A 22,860-nucleotide genomic window follows, 5' to 3' on the forward strand; every position below is an offset into this window, starting at 1 on the left:
AGCTAAAAAAAATAACTTCTACAATATAGAAAACTTGTTAAGACAGACATCATGTAAAAGATAAGCCTATTTTATAAAAACAGAGGTAACTGAAAGGCATACGTTTTCATTCATTTCGTTGCTGTTTTGTTTTTCAGACAGAGTCAGTCTGTGTAGCTATGGCTGTCCTGGAACTTACCTTTCAGACCAGGCTGGCCTCGAACTCAGAGATCTGACTCTGACTCCCAAGGGCTGAGATTAAAGTCGAGCTTTTATAAGTATTCTCAATTACTGCACATTTAGGCATACTATGACAGTATTATTTGAAATTTTATTTTCAGTTGAATTTAAGAGGGTGTTGTGGTTTCATTGAGAGATGTCTCCCACAGGCTCATGTGTTTGAACACTTGGTGTCCAGATGATGGTGCTATTTGGGGAGATTAGGGAACTTTCGGTGTGGAGCACTACTGAAGGAAGTGTGTCACTGGAGGTGTGTTCTGAGTGATAACAGCTTCACTCCACTTCCTGTTCTCTCCTCTCATCCTGTTTATGGATATAATGTGACCAGTCAGCTTCCTTTCCTGCTCCAGCTGCCAGTTGCCATGTTTGTCTCACCACTATGGGCTCCCCTTTGGAACCATAAGCCAAAACAAACTCTTCTTTCTACAAGCTGCTTTTGGTCATTGTATTTTATCACCACCATCACCACCACCACCACCACCACAACAACAACAAAATGACCAATACATAGGGATTTTTATAATAGTTAATTTTTAACTATAAAACCAGGGCCAGGCATGGTGGCATACACTTTTAATCTCAGCACTTAGAAGGCAGAGATTGTTTAAACCGGCCTGATCTACAAAGTAGGTTCTAGGTCATCCATGGCTACATAGTGAGCCCCAGTTTCTAAATAAAGAAATAAAGGAAGGAAGAAAGGAAAGAAGGAAGGAAGGCAGACAGACAGACAAAACAAAACAGGGCTGGAGAGATAGCTCGGCAGTTAGGAGAGCTGGCTGCTCTTCCAGGTTCAATTCCAGCACCCACATGGTCACAACCGCCCGACACTCCAGTTCTAAAGGATCTGATACCCTCTGAGCTGGCAAAAAACAAAAAAACAAAAAAACAAAAAAACAAAAAAACCAACTAGTTCACATAAAATAATAAAATTTTTTTTTTTTTTGGTTCTTTTTTTTCGGAGCTGGGTACCGAACCCAGGGCCTTGCGCTTCCTAGGTAAGCGCTCTACCACTGAGCTAAATCCCCAGCCCCAAAATAATAAAATTTTAAAAGATTTAAAACCCAATAACAAATGTGGAACAACTTTTAAGTCTACTAAGCAAGATGTAAGATGTCTGTGTGACCTCATCATTGCTAACATAATTAACAACAATTAAATCACGGTTCAGATCGGATGCAGACGTTCTTCTCACTCACCATGTACATTGGGGATCCACACAGTGTCGCTGCCATTGTGTTACTATGTAGGTAACGGGCAAAACCAAAGTCAGCTGTTTCACAAAGTTAAAAAAAAGAACAAATGACAGTTTGTTTACACTTTACATATATTATATATATATTAAATAATTCTGTAAGACACAGAAGGCACAAAAGAACTGTGAAAAACAGTGTTTATTGAAAAAAATCTGTCCACCAAAAGAAAACAAGTAGATATCTCAATTTAAAGAAGTCAAAAACAAGAACGGGACCCCCGTTGAAGGAATCAGAGAAAGGACTGGAAGAGCTTGAAGGGGCTCGAGATCCCATACAAACAACAACCCCAACCAACCAGAGCTTCCAGGGACTAAGCCACTGCCCAAAGACTATACATGGACTGACCCTGGGCTCTGACCTCATAGGTAGCAATGAATAGCCTAGTAAGAGCACCAGTGGAAGGGGAAGCCCTTGGTCCTGCCAAGACTGAACCCCCAGTGAACGTGATTGCTGGGGGGAGGGTGGTAATGGGGGGAGGATGGGGAGGGGAAGCCCACATAGAAGGGGAAGGAGAGGGGCTGGGGGATGTTGGCCCGGAAACTGGGAAGGGGAATAACAATCGAAATGTAAATAAGAAATACTCAAGTTAATAAAGATAAAAAGAAAAGAAAAAAGAAAAAGAAAAAGAAGTCAAAAACAGTAGCAACAGTCAACTGTGTAAGTCTACTGACTTTTAACCAAGGATCCTCAATCTTTGCAAGCAGAAGTACTACTTACAATAAATTATTAACGTAGGTCTCATTAAGCAATCATACCACATTGAGAATTTGAATTCTCTTTACTAATAGCTTCGCACACTGCCAGAGCACTAAACGCCCGGCAAAGGCTGAGTGAGGAGATCCTTTGGACATCAGAGTGAGGCCTGCAGGGTCAGGATCAGAACCTGCTGTCTATAAGTATACTGACTGCATCAGTCCCCACACAGAGAGCGAAGCAGGCTCTGCTTTTGGCCCTTATTAGACTTAAGAAAGAGTCACATATCTAAACAGATCTCTGTGAATCCTGTAACAATTTCAAAACGGCATTAATAAAATCCATTAGTCTAACAAGTCTGAACTAAAAGGATGCAAAAGTACTGTCTTAAAAATGTCCTTTCCATGAAGCAGAAGTGGCTATTTACCTATTTTGATGCGAATACCACTGACATTCGACTTCCTTCGACTGGCGTAAGACAACAAGATGTTCTGTGGTTTGAGATCCCTGTGGATTATCCCTTTGCTGTGCAGGATTCGCATGGCTGCTGCAATCTGATGAAGAAACACTCTGATAGTATCTTCACTCAGAGTTCCTTTAGCTGGTTAGAAAAGGAATCACACGAATAATTTAACAGACAAAAATCAAATACCTTTCACCCTTTTAAGATAATTCAGCTGCTAAAGAGGGCATGAAACAAGTAAGAACCCGGGACTCCCATGTACTCCTGTTGTTAATAACGAGCAGAATCCAAATAGACAACAAAGTTCTCAAAAAAAAAAAAAACAAAAACAAAACAAAAAAAAAAAAACAATAAAAAACAACCTGATTTGTTAACGAGAACTGATTTGTCATTTTATTTTTGGTATCTTTTTCCTTTTTTCTTTGCTATTTTTACTAGTCAAGGTTCCTATGGTACATCTCTGAACACAAGAGGTGCTCAACAAATGCAAATGTCCCTTTTAGTTCAAAAAATAAGTTGTTTCACATTGGTCACACCTAGGAAAAATGTTCAAGTTTTATACCAAGCAGCTCATGAAACCCTGTGTGGAACCTGTGGCCAGTGTCCTTACTGTGGGGTTTCTATGTAGAGTGTTACCTTCCCTTAACTCTCATGGCCACAGTACTCCTGCCCCACATAGGATCTCTCATAAGTGAAGACATTAAGTCATGTTTCCACTTTTGTAATCACTATTCAGTGACTATCACAGCACACAGAGAGACTGCAGGCTAATAGCATGGTATAGTAGTAAGGAGGTAAATTCCAAGCCCTGCCCCATGTATGAGGCTGAATTACAAAGTAGTTGTGATAATATGAAACAGTAGGTTTAATAGTTGGAAACATCAAAAGGTCTACCATACAATGTACAACCAAACTTAAAATAGTTGACTGTTGGGGCTGAGGATTTAGCTCAGTGGTAGAGCGCTTACCTAGGAAGCGCAAGGCCCTGGGTTCGGTCCCCAGCTCCGAAAAAAAGAACCAAAAAAAAAAAAAAATAGTTGACTGTTGCTACTATTTTTAACTTCTTTAAATTGAGATATCAGAAAAGAAGGAGCCTCAATTGAGAAAATGACTCCATGAGATCTGGCTGTAAGGCATTTTCTCAATTAGTGCAATGGGGTGGGCTTAGCCTATTGTGGGTGGTGCATCCCTGAGGGTGGTCCTGGGCTCTATAAGAAAGCCAACTAGGCAAGCCAGGGGAGCAATCCAGTTGGCAGCCCTCCTCCATGGCCTCTGCATCACCTCCTGTCTCCAGGTTCCTGACCTGCTTGAGTTCCTGTCCTGACTTCCTTTGGTGATGAACAGCAATATGGAAGTGTAAGCTGAATAAACCCTTTCCTCCCCAACTTGCATTTTGGTCTTTGTCTTTCATCAAAGCAATGGAAACCCTAAGACAAACCCCCAAAGGGGTCTCAACCTGTGGGTTGTGGGTTGAGTCTTATTTCTGATGTAGGATTGTATATGTACATAATGATTTAGAGCCTATCACCCCTCATTACCTTCCCCCTCCCTTCCTCTTCCAACTTCCCCTTCTACTTCATGAGTTGTTGGGTTTTTTTGAGGGGGGGGAGGGGGGATGTTGGTGGTGTTTTTGTTGTTGCTGTTTTGAGACAGGATTTCTCTGTGTTGTCCTGGCTGTCCAAGACCTCACTCTGTAGACCTGCCTGCCTCTGCCTCCCAAGGGCTGGGATTAAAGGCATGCACCTGTGGCAGCCACCACCACCCAGTTTTAATTTTTAAAGAAATGAAAGGAACTAATGGCTTAGTAATGGTAAGCCAGGTGTGCCTTGCAAAGAAAAGAAATTCTTATTTGGTTTCTCCCCTCCTGGGGAAAAGCCTCTCCTCTAAACCTCTTCCTCACTGTCAGAGAGAAAATGGTTAATACTTGTGTGTGAGTTTAGAAATTTAGAACCAGTTGGTCAGCAAAATAACTAAAAGTTAAACACAGTATTTATTCAATGTTTCTAGACAAGTTTGGAACATGGAGGCAGCATTTCACAAATGCCTCTCAATTAAGTGTACTCCTTTTACTGAGCATTGATAAATACACATAAATTTACCTTGCGGGGTTAGTGAGATGATGGTTCAGCAGGTAAAAAGGTATAGGCCACCAAACCTGACAACATGACTTCCATTCTGAGACCCACATGGTGAAAGGGGACAGTGTACTCCCGCTAATTTTCCTCTAACCACATGTGTGCCATGGGGTACCTACACACACACACACACACACACACACACACACACACACACACACACACGCACGCGCACACACACACACACACACACACGCACACGCACACGCACACGCACACGCACAAATAAGAAAGTGTAGCAATAAAATTACCTTGCAAATAATCTGCCAGATCTCCACCATTGCAATACTGATAAGTGAAAAAAAAAAAAAAGCTAATTAACTTCAAAAGATGCTGTTGTTGTGATTGTAATCAAGTCTTTCATAGCCATATATAAGGGAGTATACTTCTTTAATCCCAGTACTTGAGAGGCAGAGGTTAGCAGATCTCTGAGTTCAAGGACAGCTAAAACACACAGTGAGACCTGTCTCAAAGAAAAACAGTAACAAAAACATTTTATATTTAAAAATAATTTGTTACAAAAAGAGTGAGCTAGCAGGTAAGGGTGCCCTGTCACCTAAGTTGAATCCCCAGAACTAACATGATGGGTGACAATGTAGAGAGCAATGCTTGACCGTCTTCCTGAATTGGGCTTTTGTGACACAAGCCTTCAACCAGGTAAATCTCTGTTAATTGAAGGCCAGCCTTCAGTTCCAAGACAGCCAGGCCTACACAGAGAAACCCTATCTTGAAAACCAAAACCAAAGCCAAGTAAACTAAAGAAAGCCTCTCTCTCTCTCTCTCTCTCTCTCTCTCTCTCTCTCTTTCTCTCTCTCTCTCTCTCTCTCTCTCTCTCTCTCTCTCTCTCTCTCTCACGCGCACACACACAGTAAGTAAATAAAACATACTGTATGTATGTATGTATGTATGTATTTATTTATTTATTTATTTTTGCAAAAAGGTCTCTACTATACAGCCCTGGCTGTCCTAGGACTCTTGCTATGTGGATCAGGCTGCTTCAAACGCACAGAGATCTCCTATCCCTGCCTCTGCTGGGGTTATAAGCAGGCACCACCACGCCCAGCCAAAAAACTTTACTTTAGCTTTAAAAAACAAAAAGTAAAATAAGAACATTGATTCAAAATGAATTTAAACCATTCTGTTAAGGTTGTTTATAAAGTTATCTAGTTAAAACACTTAAATGTTACAATCTTTATGAAGTAGAATCTAAATCATCCAATCAACTTCATTAATACTTACTGCCAACACTGGTAGAATACCTACCTCCATCACCAGAAAGACAGAGTTGGGTAATTCCTAGAAAATAAGCATAAACATCATAAAAAACTAAACGCTAAGGTTAAAAAGTGATTAATATAGTAAAAATGGCTATTTTGCCAAAAGCAATCTATAGATTTAATGCAATCCACGTCAAAATTCCAACTCAATTCTTCATAGAGTTAGAAAGAGCAATTTGCAAATTCATCTGGAATAACAAAAACCCAGGATAAGGAAAACAATTCTCAACAATAAAAGAGCTACTGGAGGAATCACAGTCCCTGACCTCAAGCTGTATTACAGAGCAATAGTGATAAAAACTGTATGGTTGGTACAGAGACAGGCAGGTAGATCCAGAAATGAACCCACACACCTATGGTCACTTGATCTTTGACAAAGGAGCTGGTTCAACTGGAGGTCAGCATGTAGGAGAATGCAAATGAATCCATTCTTATGAACTTATACGAAGTTCAAATCCAAGTGGATCAAGGACCTCCACATAAAACTCCATACACTGAAACTAATAAAAGAGAAAGTGGGGAAGAGCTTCCAACATATAGACACAGGGGAAAATTTCCTGACCAGAACAACAATGTCTTATGCTCTAAAATCAAGAATTGACAAATGGGACCTCATAAAATTGCAAAGCTTCTGTAAGGCAATGAACATTGTCAATAGGACAAAATGGCAACCAACAGATTGGGAAAAGATCTTTACCAATCCTACATCTGATAGAGGACTAATATGCAATATATACAAGGAACTCAAGAGGTTAGACTCCAGAAAATCCAATAAAATATGGGAGACAGAGCTAAACAAAGAATTCTCAGCTGAGGCATATCAAATGGCCAAGAAGCACCTAATCAACATCGCTAGTCATCAGGGAAATGCAAATCAAAACAACCCTGAGATTCCACCTCACGTCAGTCAAATGGCTAAGATCAAAAACTCAGATGACAACAGATGCTGGTGAGGATGCGGAGAAAGAGGAACACTCCTCTGTCATTGGTGGGATTGCAAACTGGTACAACCACTCTGGAAATCAGTCTGGAGGTTCCTTAGAAAATTGGACATTGTGCTACCTGAAGACCCAGCTATACCTCTCCAGGACATATACCCAAATGATACTCTAACATATAACAAAGACACAAGCTCCACTATGTTCATAGCAGCCTTATTTATAATAGCCAGAAGCTGGAAAGAACCCAGATGCCCTTCAACAGAAGAATGGATACAGAAAATGTGGTACATCTACACGATGCAGCTATCAAAAACAACGACTTCATGAAATTCATAAACAAATGGATGGAACTAGAAAATATCCTGAGTGAAGTAACCCAATCACAAAAAGCCACATATGGTATGCACTCACTCATAAATGGACATTAGCCCAAAAGCTTGGATTACCCAATGATACAGCTGCATATGTAGCAGAGGATGGCCTTATTGGGCATCGATGAGAGGAGAAGTCCTTGGCCCTGTGAAGGCTCAATGCCCCTGTGTAGGGGAAAGCCAGGGTGGGGAGATGGGAGGGAGTGGGTGGGTAGGCAGGGGAACACTCTCATAGATGCAGGGGGAGGAGGGAAGGCATAGGAGGGTCCAGAGGGGAAATCAGGAAAGGGGATAACATTTGAAATGTAAGTAAAGAAATATCCAATTTAAAAAAATGGTGAGCTAATAAAAAATACACTCATTCATCATTAAACTTAACTCAGAAAAATTCATCAGAAAGTAAAATTAGAATTCTCAGGCAAAAAGAGTCTTGTCCTTTTTATTTTACTGCACTCTCAGGATGGAACCCAGGTCTGAGGACTCTCTATGCTATTCCTCCAGCTCTAAACTTCTTGACAATGTTTTAAGCATCGGCTCTGCATAGCCAAAATTGATTTTGATGACACTGAGGTAGTTATCAATCTGTTTAGAGGGTACTACAGAATAAACCACCTTTGTGTTGTGGATGTCGAGAGGCAGTAGAAAAAAACCCAGTGACACATGAGGAGCACCACAAGCTCAAGGCTTCATCAACACAGCAAGACCTGTCTCCAACCACAATAAAACGGATGGTACCATTTGTCAACAAGAAAGAAGGCTTTACTCAGTCCTCAGAGAAGTGCTCCCACTCTGAAAAGTTTGAGTTCAGTAGCAAAATGGCTTATTCTCTTCCTAGCAACACTAGCAAACTCTTATTTAGGACAACCATATTATCAGTGAATTTTTGGTAAAACCAAGATGTCTTATTACAGTATACAAAATATGTTTAAAGATTTAAGAAAATTAATTTGAATATTTTTACAAACTGTCACACTTACACAGCTTCAAGTCTGCTTGGTTACTAATTCAGAGACTAAATATATGGCTATTTTTTATTACATTTAAAATAATGGCAATGCTAATTTTGACCTGGCCCTATGGCTTAACATAGCCAGTGCTGAAATGACTCAAAACACAACACTTCACAGGCAGCAATTAACCTCATCAAGATCCAAAATTCAAAGACAAAGCAGTCATGGGAAAACAAAAGAGGGCATCTGAAAGGGAGTGACCAGCTCTAGTCAGAAAGCGACTTTACACTGTCCACACTGCAGCTACAACAGAGACCTAAAGAAGTTAGTTAAGAATCTGAAAAACTTAACACCATTCTACAAACAATTTTGACTGCTCAGCTTAATAATACAAACTTTGGCATAGGAGTACATCATTCACGAAGTGCTTGCTGGCATGCATACATGAGCCCCTTGTTCAATCTCCAGCACCACAGATAAGATCCTCCTCAATTCCACTGTGCATTTATAGCCTCTCTTTGTTCACCATTACAGTAACTCACTACTAACTTTAAGTCTCAGCTCACCCACAGCAGAAATAGAAGCTGGTACATCAGGACAGGAAGTCAAGTAGCCCCTTTCCAGTTGTTCCCTTGGCCCCCCAGCAGTGAGTATCAAGGGGGCCGCCACCATCACCACCGGGCACTCACTGCAATGCTAGACCTGAGGGTGAAGTTATATCTAAAAGAAAGTCAGTGACTTAGGGTAATGTGCTTCCCTGATTTCTCAAGAGAACCAGACAAAAAGAATGGAAGCCTGGTGGTGGTGGTACACATCCTTAATCCCAGCCAGGGGGAATGAACACCACATTATGCCCAATTCTTCAATTCTTTTATCCCAAGGTCTATAGACCTATCCTAAAGTGGTGATGCCATTTTTTCTTTGCTAAGGAATGAGACTGAACAACAGATCCCACCGTGGAACATTTGGCACACGCCTGCTTCCTCAGCAGCCGTCCTCTCTTGACAAATGAGGAAGGATGTGGAAAACACATTTAGCAAGTAAGAAAAATCAAATGTAGAGGAAATAAATTTTCTGAGGTCAGCAAATGGCTCAGAGGGTAAAGGAGCTTGCTATAAAAGTTTACTTGCAAATGGCTCTGGCCTAATTTGTGAACGCCAACAGAAACTGTCTCAAAGCATGAAGACATTCCTGAGGATAACATCTTAAGTGGTTCTCTGGCCTCTTCATATGTATGGACACACGTGCACATGCACACACTAAACAAATAAACATAAAGAAGGCAAAAGGGTTAAGATAAATTATTTACAGAGCTGGAAAACATGTTTCAGCAATCACAAGTGCTTTCTCCTCTAACAGGAAACATGAGTTTGGTTCCCAACACCCAAGCCAGGCAGCTCACAACCACCTGTGAGTCCAGCTCCATGGAATCCTTTGTCCTGTTCTGGCTCCCTAAGGCACACACATACGTGCATACACATGGACACTCTAAAAGTAATGCCAATAAAAGACTTCTAACAAACAATAAAAAGACAATCCAATGTATAAGCAAGAAACTTCCATGGAAATTTCAAAAAGATATTTAATTGTTTAGTAAATTTAAAATCATATTCGAACCAAAAGTCAATAGAAAAATACTAATTAAAATCATAACCAGAAGGCTGGAGAGATGGCTCAGCGGTTAAGAGCACTGACTGCTTTTCTAGAGGTCCTGAGTTCAACTCCCAGCACCCACACGGTAGCTCACAACCATCTGTAATGGGATCGGATGCCCTCTTCTGGTGTGTCTGAAGAGAGTGACAGTGTACTCAAATAAAATAAATAAATCTTTTTTAAAAAATAAATAAAACAAAAACAAAAAAAACAAAAGCAAAAAAGTAACTAGAAAGTAGGCAAAGATGTGCACTGTGTAATCCCTGGTAATTGAGAGGCAGAGGCAGGAAATCAGTCCCAAGCCATCCTGAGCTACACAGTGAGACTGCAGCCAGCCTGGACTATGTAAGCCTCTGTCTCGAAAAAAAAATTAAAAATGCTAACTGAATACAATCACCAGAATAACTAAAATTAGCAAGAATGTGGAGCAAGTGAACCTTTAAACACCTGCTGGGAGGAGTGTGAAGCAATTCCCTGGCAGTATCTGCTAAAGATCTGTGTTTCCCATAACAACCAGACAGACATCTTAAAGAAGGCCTCTGTAAGACCTACTTCAATGTGGTAAAGAAACTACAAGACGTCTTCTTTTCCATTTCTTTGAGGCTCTAAGGGAAGTGTTTTGGTGAAAATAATATACAATTAATGAAGTAATCCTGATTTGGAAAGATAGTTTCAATATAGAGTCAATTAAAAAAAGAAGAGGAGGAAGAAAAGGAAAAGGAAGACAAGAAAAAGGAAGAGGAGGAGGAAGAAAGAGAGGAAGAGAAGGAAGAGAGAGCTAGCCTAGAGACGTAGTTTGTCCTAGCATATGCAAAGCCCTTGGCTGGACCTCCATTGTTTTTAAGGAAAGCCGAGTGTGTGTATACGAGCACACATGTACTAAAAAGGAAAAAGCAGGGACTGAAGGGATGGCTCAGTGATTAAGAGCACTTCCTGCTCTGGCAGAAGATCTGGGTTTGGTTCCCAGCACACACATGGAGGTTTACAAATACCTATGATTCCAGTTCCAAGGGATCTGATACCTTCTGACCACCATCACCAGGCACACATGTGGTGCACATACACGCAATGCAAGCAAGTCTACACACAAAGTAAAATAAATATAAGACAGAAAACTAGACATAAGATACACCAGAGGTTTCTTCAACAAGTAAATGATACAAGAACAAACTATCTTGTTTTGCCTTATATTATTAGACAGCTTGAATTGTTTTTACACTAAAGATGTATTATTTAATTTTTTAAAAAATGAGTTCTTGGCTTTTTTTTGAAGTCTGAGTTTTTAGAGACCAAGAATGTATGTGACTATAGACAAGACCTTCAAGATTTGTCAACAGGAAGTCTAGCTTCTCGCTGCCTTTCTGCGTTTCCTAGAGGATGCCTGTTGTCATCAGGGATGTTAGAAGCACTGTGTGTGTTTAACAGGGTTTCTCTCGGTCGCCCTGCATTTGGTAGGCGAACAGGGGGCATATCCATCCAAGAGGAGAACCTGTAGGAGTTAAGGGAGTTTGTAAATAACTTCTGATGCTTGCTCGTACACCTGTGTTGCCAAAGCTTGTGGCCTGTAGTGTAATGCGAAATGCAGCCATTTTATTTCAATGTTATTAAAAGTGTTGCTTTTTTGGGGGGGGGGAGTAAATGCACAGAGGCAGGGTTAGGGTTTTGTGCCTGTTTTAAGGCTTTTATTTGGCAGTAAATGTAAAATACAGTGAAATGATAATATCGTCATCTCTTTTATGAATTACATCAACTTGCATCTTTTTTTTTTTCTTTTTTCTTTTTTTCGGAGCTGGGGACCGAACCCAGGGCCTTCCGCTTGCTAGGCAAGCGCTCTACCACTGAGCTAAATCCCCAACCCAACTTGCATCTTTTTAAAAGGCTCGGTCCAGGATGTGAAGTAAGCGATAAGGTAACAGAGGCATGGTTGTATTTTATGGCATAACAGAGTCCATCAGATTTTTCTTCCCTCCAGAGTTTTGCTAATAGGCTTAACTCTTATTTCTGGATTAATAGTAGGATCATGCCCTTAGCAAATAATTTTCTGTTTTTAAATTAAGAGATTCCCAAATGTCTTCCTCTTATCTTGATGGGATGGATTTTTATATATAAGAAATATTTATTTAACTATTCTGTAAAATTATCTAGTGCCTGCTAAGGCCTTTGAGCATCCCTCCATCCTGTTGCGTGGCATAAAGCAGCAGCTGTATGGTGTTCTGAGGGCTCACTCAGAAGCTGCACCCACTCGGGCCCATGGGGATGAGGGACCTCATTAAAGGCATCAGGTTCTCATCCCTTGACTTGTGTGAGGAAAAAAGTGCTTTCCTTCCTGCCACCACCGACTGACATGGAAGTCTTCAGATGGAACGCTGACCCCATGTTCTTACTGTATTTTTCAAGTGCCTGGAAAAAAATATTTTCAAAAACAATACTAGTAATAGTAAAAGGAAAAAATATGCACTAACTTAACATGGCAACTACCTTAACAACAGGTGTTGGTGGCAGCCAGTTAAGCACCAGTGGCCCTGCTGTCTGTGATCTTACCTGTTCCTCTTGTTTCTCAACCATTTCACACGTACACTACTGAGGTAAGTTTATAACTTGAAATGTGAACTTTTTTTTTTTTTAGGAATAAGAATAAACTAATATAAATGTTTTTAAACATTTTAGAGTTTGGGTTTTAGACATGCTACTAGTTTAGTTTTTAGCTTCATATTTGAAAAGCTTTTTAGATCTCGCTTCATTTACATACAGTGCATTCTTTTTTTTTTTTTTTTTTTTTTTGGTTCTTTTTTTTCGGAGCTGGGGACCGAACCCAGGGCCTTGCGCTTCCTAGGTAAGCGCTCTACCACTGAGCTAAATCCCCAGCCCCCAGTGCATTCTTAAAATGTATGTGGTAAATAAAGCTTTCTTGAAAGCAAACAAAAAAACAAAAAAAAATGAGTTCTTTACAAGTTAGACAGCAGGACCAAGTGGTTCTCTGTAGCAGAATTTACATAACTCAGACAGAAATGGAGAAAACAACAGCAAGATACAGAAGCAGCAGAAAGCAATTTACTAACAAAGATTAAAAGAAAAACTTCCAGTTCCTCTGTAACATTTGTTTGTATTGAGACAGGGTCACTCTGCGCGGCAATGGCTGTCCTGAATCCTACTATGTGGTCTCAAACACCTAGAGATCCACTTGCCTCTGTGTCTAGTATTGCAATTAAAGATGTTTACCACCACATCTGGCTCTGCCACATTTCTTTTTTTTTTTTTTTGGTTCTTTTTTTTCGGAGCTGGGGACTGAACCCAGGGCCTTGCGCTTCCTAGGTAAGCACTCTACCACTGAGCTAAATCCCCAGCCCCTCTGCCACATTTCTTAATTCATTCTCTAACCTGCAGGCAACTTCTATAGACTATCACAGGAAAGAAGAAAAATAATGTCATTTCTATAATCTTTAGTGCTATTTTCCTTAGGGATACCTGGCACTGGACGATCTCTGCGTATCCTGTAGGGTACAATCCTGCCCGTTATTGTGAAGAGGGTAACTGTGTTCACATGGACCAGATCTTCAATGAGCTTGCTGTAGAAACAATACTCTAGTCTAGGTTTCTTATATTCAGGGCTCTCAGGTTATTCCTGGCTACTGTAACAGCAGATCATAGTCTGGGTGGCTTCGTAAATAGAAATTTACTTTTGTATTATAAGTATTTTTGACACTATAAATGCCAACCACCCTCTTCTTCATTTAATACACATACTTTCTATACATTAACAGTCTTATTTAACCATACAGTTCAATTAATTGTAACAACTGTGCTCTGTTCAGATCAATGCCTGTAATGCTCCTTGACATCCCTTTATCACCATCCCTTACGCGTGCTGCCCTGGTTTTCCCCACGTTAGTCACTCTCTCTGCATCTTTTCAAAAGTCACAAAACGTGCCTGCAGAGGCAGAGCATGGTATACATAGTGAGTTCCAGAGCAACATAGTAAGACTCAAAAAAATCTGAGTCTTACGGGTTCTAGGACCTGAATTCAAGCCCAGATCCACACATCACACACTTACAATCTCAGTACAGCAAGAAAGAACAGCAGGCAGGGCTCGCTACCAAGGGAACTGGCCTTGCCTATCTGATGAAGGGACCTTGGAGAAGAGACAGACAGAGATATACAGAGATGGGGAGGGAAGGCACTTGATAAACACACATTGTCTTTCTGTACAAAAACTGTTAATAAATTATTTCTCACAGTTAAAGGTATAAAAACTAAGGGTTAACCTGTTTTATTTATAAATTTCTAAAAGAAATACACCAAACAATGTTTATATCTGAGAACAGTCATTTCTTTTCTAATTTGTTACTCTGACAATGTTGATGGTTTGAACATAATAATTACAGGGAAATATGTTTCCTCTAAGTGTCCTCTACACTACAACACCGTCACAAGTTGTGAGCGTAGGACAGGGCAGATCATATGTACTCAACATATGTTTGAGTGCCCTCACAAGGGGTAAGGAAAGGACAGAATGTAAGCAAACGAATGAAGAAAGGAAAATGTGGGCGCTATAAAAACATACTCAGGCCAATGACACCTCAGTGGGTGAAGGTGCCTGTCACTGAGCCTGACAACCTGAGTTCAATTCCTGAGATCCACAAGGTGGCAGAAGTGAACCAATTCCTGAAGGTTGTCATTTGACCACCATAGGCCCACCACAACTCTCACATACAAAATAAAAATATAAAAATATTTTAAACAGAAACAGCTTATACATAGCTTATAACTTCACACAGCTCTCCAAACATGAAGGTCAGTAGAAGTGGCCCTCCTGTCTACACAATGGAGCTTATTAGTCTCTAAACATACTATTCCCTCATGGACAGACAGAATCAAAGAAGTAAATCTACACTATCAGGCCGAGACTGGCTACTTGGTAGCCAAAGGTTATACTTGTTTATTTTATACCTTAGTTCTGGGAGTACAAATGGATAATAAAGCCCTTCATGCAGCCACCTAGAATTCACAGATTGAAGACTTTGATTTTGTTTATATTTCTTCTGATGATAGCTCATTCCACAAACAAAACCTGTACTAAAAATGTTTTTCCTTTCTGAGAAAAAACATCTAAGTAAAAGTAAATTTGTTCTTGCTTGTCAGGATGTTCTAACCCTCTAAGCATGCTAGACGAGGAGTCAATTTCATTTACCAGTTTTTGTACTGGGCACCAACCTGCGCCACCCAGTGCCCTCTATCCACAGGATACAAGCTACACGAAAAGCTCGAGGAGAAGGGACATTTCAGTTAGAGATGGTGATATGAATTTAGTTTAACTTGAGAAAATTTTTTGCTCTTTCTTTTTATGTTGCTTTGAGTTTCACAAATGAAGAGGTGAATTATATCTAGTCATGCTGATATTTATATTTTTTGTGCATGTGAGTTTACATTACTGATTTTTGGGGGGTGGAGGGGAGAACAGTCATATTCTATAATCAAAGTCTCTAACACTGTTCATGGTGTTTGAGCTAGACATTCCGAGTCCCAAAGTCAAAGACATCTTCAGAAAGGATGTATTACTGTGTATAAAAGGAAAATGCAAACCTCTGATGCCCAGGTTTAGTTGTCTGTCCTGTCCTGTGATGTGACAGATGAGCAAGGGTCCGGTCCACTCTGTATCACCCACTAAGGCTAAGCACAGCAGGCCAAGAGCTTACCCATCCTTTTATTGCTGTGTTCAGGATAATGACTGCATATGGCAGCCACTCAAAGGGCTTGCACAACAAATGCATCTCAATAATTTAAAAAACAGACAGAAAAGTTTTCACCAGAAACAAAACAGAATCAACCAATCATCTGTTTACTGTAATGGAATTCAACTGTCCAGATGAAGTAAGACAGGAGACAGAAAGGCAGACCATATGCACCAGTCTCCCCTGGAGTCGGCATGTTAAGAACAAGCTGTTCTGTCCCTGTGCTCACACCCAACACATTAGCCATGCAGGCTCTAGCATGTAAACCAGGACCTTTCAGAAAGCGCCATAGAGCCTGGAGATGCAAACTAACTATACATCAGAGAGCTCCACTTCTCTCCAAAGTAGATCTCTTGAGAAGACTCCCAAAAATGATTCTGACTACAAAGTTTGCCTCAGATGACTTTAAACTCCACCTCAAAACAGCAAACAAAAAAACTGACCTTAGAATCCAGATTCCCTATCTAAATAAAACACAGTTCAAGCATGTTTTATGCCAATCACTGCACAAACACAAACACTGTATACACACACAGTAAATGTGTACAGCATCCTTGTTTTCATTAACTTTATTTTCTTCTACTTCTATGATTTACAAATGCTGCTTTTATAAGGAAAAAAAAGGCCTTTACCTAATTTTAAGTGGACTACAACAGTCTTTACATTCACTAAAGAAATGTTAGATTTGATGTAAACTGTAAGTATAAAGCAAACCCACCCCAGTGTATTTGCAACTGTTAATACATTTAGTTGTGCAACTCAGTCAGTGCTCCTAACCACTGAGCCATCTCTCCAGCCCAAATAGATGCAATTTTAAAGATTAAAAAAAAATTTAATGTAATTCAAACTGTACGTCTTTTCCACATGAATTAAGAGAGCTTCAAATTTCCATTAAAATTCACTTAAATCCACATGAAAGGAACTTTTTTAAAATTTTAACTTTAAAAGAAAATCCAAAATAAAGTACCTGAACATCATAGAGTGCTACGATATTTTCATGCTGAAGTTCCTGGTAAGGAAATAAAGAATTTAAAACATTATTATATAATCTGATAATATATTCTACTACACAAATAAAACTCACTTCTATACACACATATACTACCTGTAGCACATGACACCTTTACTAATGGCTTAGAAAAGTCAGTCTAACAGAACAAAAATAAATGTGTCTGATCAGACTTTACCTGAGACCTAAATATTTTTTACCACAGTTCTTTTTTTTTTTTTTAAGATTTATTTATTTATTAAGTACACTGTAGGGGTTGGGGATTTAGCTCAGTGGTAGAGCGCTTGCCTAGCATGCGCAAGGCCCTGAGTTCGGTCCCCAGCTCCGGAAAAAAAAAAAGAAAGAAAGAAAAAAGAAAGTACACTGTAGCTGTCTTCAGACACACCAGAAAAGGGCATCAGATCTCATTACAGATGGTTGTGAGCCACCATGTGGTTGCTGGGATTTAAACTCAAGACCTCTGGAAGAGCATTCAGTGCTCTTAACCACTGAGCCATCTCTCCAGCCCCCACAGTTCTTTTTTTTAAATGTTTTATCTTGTCTACCATGTGGGTGCAGAGACCAGAAGAGGGTGTCAGTGCTCCTGGAACTGAAGCTATGAACAGCTAGCTGTGAGCTGCCATGTGGATGCTGGCAATTGAACTAGGCCTCTGAAAAAGCGGCTACTCCTAATGAGAATTGTTGTTTGTCAAACAAATGCCATAATTAATATGGTTGCAGACTATCTACTAGTCTTCAATGTTTGCTTTTAGAAACCTTTTTCTGCCTGAAACATAATTCATAGCTCAAAGAATTCTTGTGATCTTAACTGGTGTACCTTTCCTCCAATCCCAAGTACTGTAATTCTTACCAAAAATCCTCCACAAAAATACTTTTGAGGAAAGCAGCTGTTAGATGATGTTTCTGTGAAAAAAAATCAGTATGGGAAACACTGGGTTAAGTAAACAAAAACCAGTAGAAATGTCCCTTTCTTTAGTGAGCCGAATGTTTGTAACTATTCAAATGTTCAGTAGACAAAGTCTACCAAATTTATTTGACCACAGGTTCTTTTGTTTTCCTCTTGAAAGCATCTCATCTTGACGATGCTACAGGGTGTGAACTGATCTAAAAATGAACTTTCTTCTGGAGCTAGTGACGTAGCTCAGCAGTTAAGGGTACTTGCTCCTCTTACAGAGGACTTGGCTTCTATTGCCAGAGAAAACGTGGCAGCTCACAACTGTCTGTACTCTAGTCCAACAAATGTCTTCTGGTCTCCCTGGGCACCAGCACATACATACATACATGCAGGTAGAAACACTTATACACATAAAGCAATAAAATAAATAAATCCAAAGTAAATAATACTAAAAAATAACTTCCAGCTGGGCACTGGTGGCACATTCCTTTGATTTGAACAATTATGGAGGCAGAGGTGGAAGCAGGAAGATTTCTGTGAGTTTGAGGCCAGCCTGGTCTACAGAGTTCCAGGAGAGACCAGGCAGTTACAAAGAGAAACCCTGTCTCAAAAAAGCAAAATAAATAAATAAAACTCCCTTCTATTTATAAGGGAGGCGGGGGGGGACCAATTTCTCTTGTTGCTCCCCAAAAACTTACTGGTACAGGTGTATGATAACGGACATCGGCAGAAAGAACAACATACCGACTAAATCTGCCTGGCATTCCAACAACAGCTCAAATCAGACGAAGTTAAAAACCAGTCTTCACAGAGTCTCTGTTTGGTCGAGAGTCACAAACATTCTTTAAAAGAGCCTCAAAGGAGCTGCAGAGGCAGCGCAATGGCTAAGAGCACTTGATGCTCTGGCAGAGAGCTCAAGTTCCTAGCACCTGTACCCAGCTCCAGGGGTTCCAAAAGCGTCCACTGGACACTGGACTCATGTGCATACTTCCACACATACATGAAAAGAAATCTTTCCAGCTCAGTGGTGGTGGTGGTGGTAAACACCTTTGATCCCAGCACTCAGGAGACAAAGGTAAGTAGACCTAGGAGTTTGAGGCCAGCCTGTTCTACAGAATGAGTTTCAGGACAGCCAAGGCTATATAAAGAAACCCAGGCTTGAAAAACATACATAGATACATACATAGATACATAGATACACAGATACATACATACATACATACATACATACATACATACATACATACAATCTTTCCTGGCACTCCAGAGGCAGAGGCTGGCAAATCTGAGTCTGGGGCCAGCCTGGACTACACAGTGAGTTCCAAGTCAACTAAGGTCACATAGCAAGACTCTATCTCAAAGTAAACAGATAAAAATTCCTTGAAGACAGCTTCAAAATACTGAATAATTAAAAACAACAACAAAAACAAAAATGGGGCAAGCAAAAATGAACAGCAACTAAAAATTACCAAACTTTAATTCAGCTACCAAACTTCAAAGGATGTTACAACATGCTCTTTTGACTCAGGGTAACTTTTAACTCGGAATATGATAGTATTCTAAAATAGCATACCTTTAAGATTTTTATTTCCTTTCCAAGCAGAATTTGTGACTTTGACAAGTTCTTTTTATTAATACTTTTAATAGCCACCTCCCAATCAGTTTTCTAAAACGGAAAAACAGTGTTATGCCTGAAAATCATGACAGAAACAACTCAACAACAACAAAACTTATTAAATATATTTTTAGCAAATCAATGTATATATGGTACTGGGAAAACATGACAAAGACCTCAAATCTCAAACTAAAAAATGATTTCATAAACCACACAGTACAAAGCAATGTCCTACTGCACAGCCACTAAAAGTAGTAAGTACAAAGACCAGATAGGGTCAGTTGAAAAAAAGTTTACGGTCGCATAAGACTTATGGAGAAATAAACTTGGGAAGTGATAGAGTTCAATGAACTGGATTACACTGCTTTTATTTTTTTCCTGGATTTTAAGTTATTTCATAATGAATAAGAAATAGTTCCTTTTTAATTGGTCCTCTAGAAACAAACAGAACAACCAAAGCTTTTTTTTTTATTTCCAGTTTCAATGTGCTTTCTCAAATTCTTTAGATTCTATAACCTAGTGTGACCTATTTGCGAAACAGTGGCTTGAAAATATTTTTTGAGGCTTGAACTTGCTTCTATGTTGTTATTATTAGAGTCTAACTATCTTTCTCACTTAGCGTTGGTCTAACTCAAAAGGGGGAGGGATACGACAGGGCACCCCCAGACACAGAGGAACGAGATACCTCCTAGTCTGAGAAAGCTTCAGACTAACGGGAAACGCGCCCGTTTTCCGCTGGGTGTGCAATTATCTACCGTAAAGGTGACAAGCTCCGGAAAGCCCAGTGTGGGGGAGAAGGGACAAAGGTCCAGCAACCCGCAACCCGGACAAGCACATTATACTGTGCAAGCACTGGGGTCTTAGTCGCTTCGGGACCAGTGGCTTCCCGGAGAAGCACTTCGGTTACCCAGCACACACTGTCAGGGAAGAACATAAGTGGCTCTGCGCCCGTCGGTAGGTGGAGCTCAGCCTAGCGGCTCTGGCCTCCAAAACAAACCCTGCGACAGTGACAGCAAGCACAAAGGCAGGCCGGCCCGGGGAGCCCAACCCAGAGGCCCGAACCAGGGCGCCGGCTCCCCGGCTTCGCACCAGACAAGCAGGCGGGCGGCGCTCACCTGGCGGTGCCGCCCCCGGAAGACCACAGCGAAGGCCCCGTGTCCCACGAGGTCCCGCTTGCTGTACTCGAAGTCGCCCACCACCTCCATGGCCGCGCCCCCGGGACATAGAGCGCTCGGGTGGGCAGGCGTGGCGGAGAGCGGAGATCAGCACCGCCGGCCCGAGGGCCCCAAGCGCGCCCGCGGGCGGCGGGATGGGGGCAGCCACGGCCCCGGGCCCGGACGGACACTCATGCCGAGAGGCCGGAGCGGAAACGGGACGGGTCGCCGCGCGGAGCCGGGGTCAGCGAGGCCTGGGCCCGGCCGCTCCTCATGGCCCGGGCCGCCGTCGGCCGCGGGGCTCTGGCCAAGCGACTTGGGCGCTGCCCGGCCGAAGGCACCGCCACCGTCACAGGGCGTACCCGGAGCTACCCGCGCGCCCGACAGCGGTGCAGAGCCGGGGCCGCGCCATCCCCGCAGGTGCGGCTGCCTCGGCTTGTTGCGCCCACGGCGCTGCTGTGTAGGGGCCGCCGCCCTGGAACCCGCACAGCCGGGGCGGCGACTCCTGCCTGCTTCGCGGGAGCACCCAACGCACGCGCGCGCGCCGGCCGCTCCGCGCCGACTACCGGCCCAGTGCGACGTCAGCGCGTCTTGTAGGACGATGCACCCCAGTCCTGCTCCCTCCGCCGAGAAAAGGAGTGCGCGCCCCGGGACGCGGCGCCAGGCACCGGGGCGAATCTGCAGTCACTGGAGCGAGTCGGCGAGCCGGGGAGGCGACGGCTGCTTAGGAACCGGCGGCCGGCTCGGCGCCGGCGGTTAGCTGGAGCCCGCCACGCCCTGACCTGAAGCCACCCTCTAAGGGGCGGATCTTGAACTCTGGCCGGGGTAATCGCTGAGGGGGTGCAGACATAGAAGACAAAAACTCAGCGAGCGGCCTTTCAAATCCAGACCGCAAGCTGCTGGACAACCCACTGAAGGGATAGGTGTGACTGGGACCTGCGCCTTTTGGGGGGGTCTCTAGACTTCTAAAAGAGGCTTAGAATCTTCTTTCTATCGACAACCTTCTTCACGCCAGTGAACTACCAGTTTGCCTCAGATTTTTTTTTCCTCCTCTTTTACAATTGTTCAGGTGAAAAATGATTTGTCAACTTTTGCTCAAAGAAGCATTACAAAACCATGGTAAACAATATACATACCCCACACCTAAGTGTGTGTTCAGGTTTGGGGATGTTGCTATCTAATTACCTCATCACAATTTCATTGCCTGCCCCTGAAACCCGTCGGTCCGTCCGTCCGTCCGTCCGTCCGTCCGTCCGCCCGCCCGCCCGTCTGTCTGTCTGTCTGTCTGTCTGTCTGTCTGTCTGTCTGTGTCTCCTTCCCCCCCATCCTTTTTTTTTCTTCTTTTTTTTTCGGAGCTGGGGACCGAACCCAGGGCCTTGTGCTTGCTAGGCAAGTGCTCTACCGCTGAGCTAAACCCCCAACCCCCTTTCCTCCCATCCTTAAAGATTTTACTTTTATGTGTATGGTGTTTTGCCTGCACCCATATATGTGCACCACAGGTGCACCTGGTGCCTGCAGAGGTCAGATGGGGGTGTCGATCTCCTGAGACTGGAATTACAGATGGCTGTGAGCCACAATTGTAGGTATTAGAAATCAAACCCAAGTCCTCTGATAGAATAATAGCCAGTGCTCTTAAACCACTGAGCTGTCTCTCCAGCCAGCGCTCTAAAACGCATCTTGACAACTAGGAGGGGTCCTAAAAACCTCCAGCTTTGAGGCAGGTCAGGAATCTGAAAGCAATGTTTCTGGTCCACTTTCCTGAAGAAGGAAAAAAAAAAAAAAAAAAAAAGACTCGGTAAGTCCATTTTCTATTGCTAGAACAAAACACCCCAGGCTTGGCACCTTGTAAAGAAATGAGATTTATGTAGCTCACAATTTGGAAGCTTACACCCCAAACAGCAAAGCACCAGCTCTGATAAGGAGCTCATGAAGAAGGGCTTCACAAGGGATGATGGAACAGAGATCACAGGGCAGAGAAGCCCGAGACTGAGAAGGGACCAGGGTTACTCCTTAATAACAACTCACTCTCAGAAGAACCAATGTCATGGTCTCTCAATTCAATTCACATCTCACCACACCAAGGTCCAAGCATCCAGCACTTTGAGGAACACATTCAAACCATCCAAACCCCAAATCATAACAGTAAATTAGATTTTCTTTTCTTTTTTTTTTTAAACTTGTAGTTCTTGTCCACAGTAGAGGGTTGTATCTGGTGACAACTTTCTTGCTGACAGAGTCCTGAAGTGGCACAAGGTATCTCAAAGCATCCTAACATGAGATCCAGGAAGTATGAGGGACCTAGGCAAGCTGGACCTTTTTTTCTCTCCTAGGTGTTGAGGATCAGACCTAGGACTTCACACATGCTAAGCAGTTCTCTGCCACTGAGTTCTAGCTCCAACACTTAACCACCTTGTAAAATATATGTATTTATTGTGTGTGTGCTTTCACTCCCTTATGTGGAGGTCAGAGGATCACTTGCAGGAGTCAGGTTTTTCCCTCCAC

The 22,860-nt window shown here is 42.0% G+C and overlaps 1 protein-coding gene across 22 annotated transcripts in view; it reads right to left on the reverse strand.

The window, feature by feature from the left end:
* Ulk2 (unc-51 like autophagy activating kinase 2) overlaps window positions 1–20,922 on the reverse strand; it is a 78,870-nt gene extending 57,948 nt beyond the window's left edge. For 10 of the 22 annotated variants that reach the window (XR_015630554.1, XR_015630549.1, XR_015630548.1 and 7 more), the window contains exons 1-7: window positions 20,320–20,922; window positions 19,163–19,255; window positions 16,653–16,694; window positions 6,027–6,059; window positions 5,015–5,051; window positions 2,593–2,766; window positions 1,416–1,489 (exon numbers count right to left, since the gene is read on the reverse strand). Coding sequence is in view for 8 of the 22 variants with exons in the window: in XM_087571803.1 (XP_087427929.1) it covers window positions 1,416–1,489; window positions 2,593–2,766; window positions 5,015–5,051; window positions 6,027–6,059; window positions 16,653–16,694; window positions 19,163–19,255; window positions 20,320–20,409 (543 nt within the window). In the remaining 14 variants the exon portion in view is untranslated. 22 annotated transcript variants of the gene reach the window in all.
* Between the last annotated feature and the right edge of the window lie 1,938 nt (window positions 20,923–22,860).

Source organism: Rattus norvegicus, chromosome 10 (genome assembly GCF_021556685.1).
Source record: "Rattus norvegicus strain SHRSP/BbbUtx chromosome 10, alternate assembly SHRSP_T2T, whole genome shotgun sequence".
NCBI classification, from domain to species: Eukaryota; Metazoa; Chordata; class Mammalia; order Rodentia; family Muridae; genus Rattus; species Rattus norvegicus.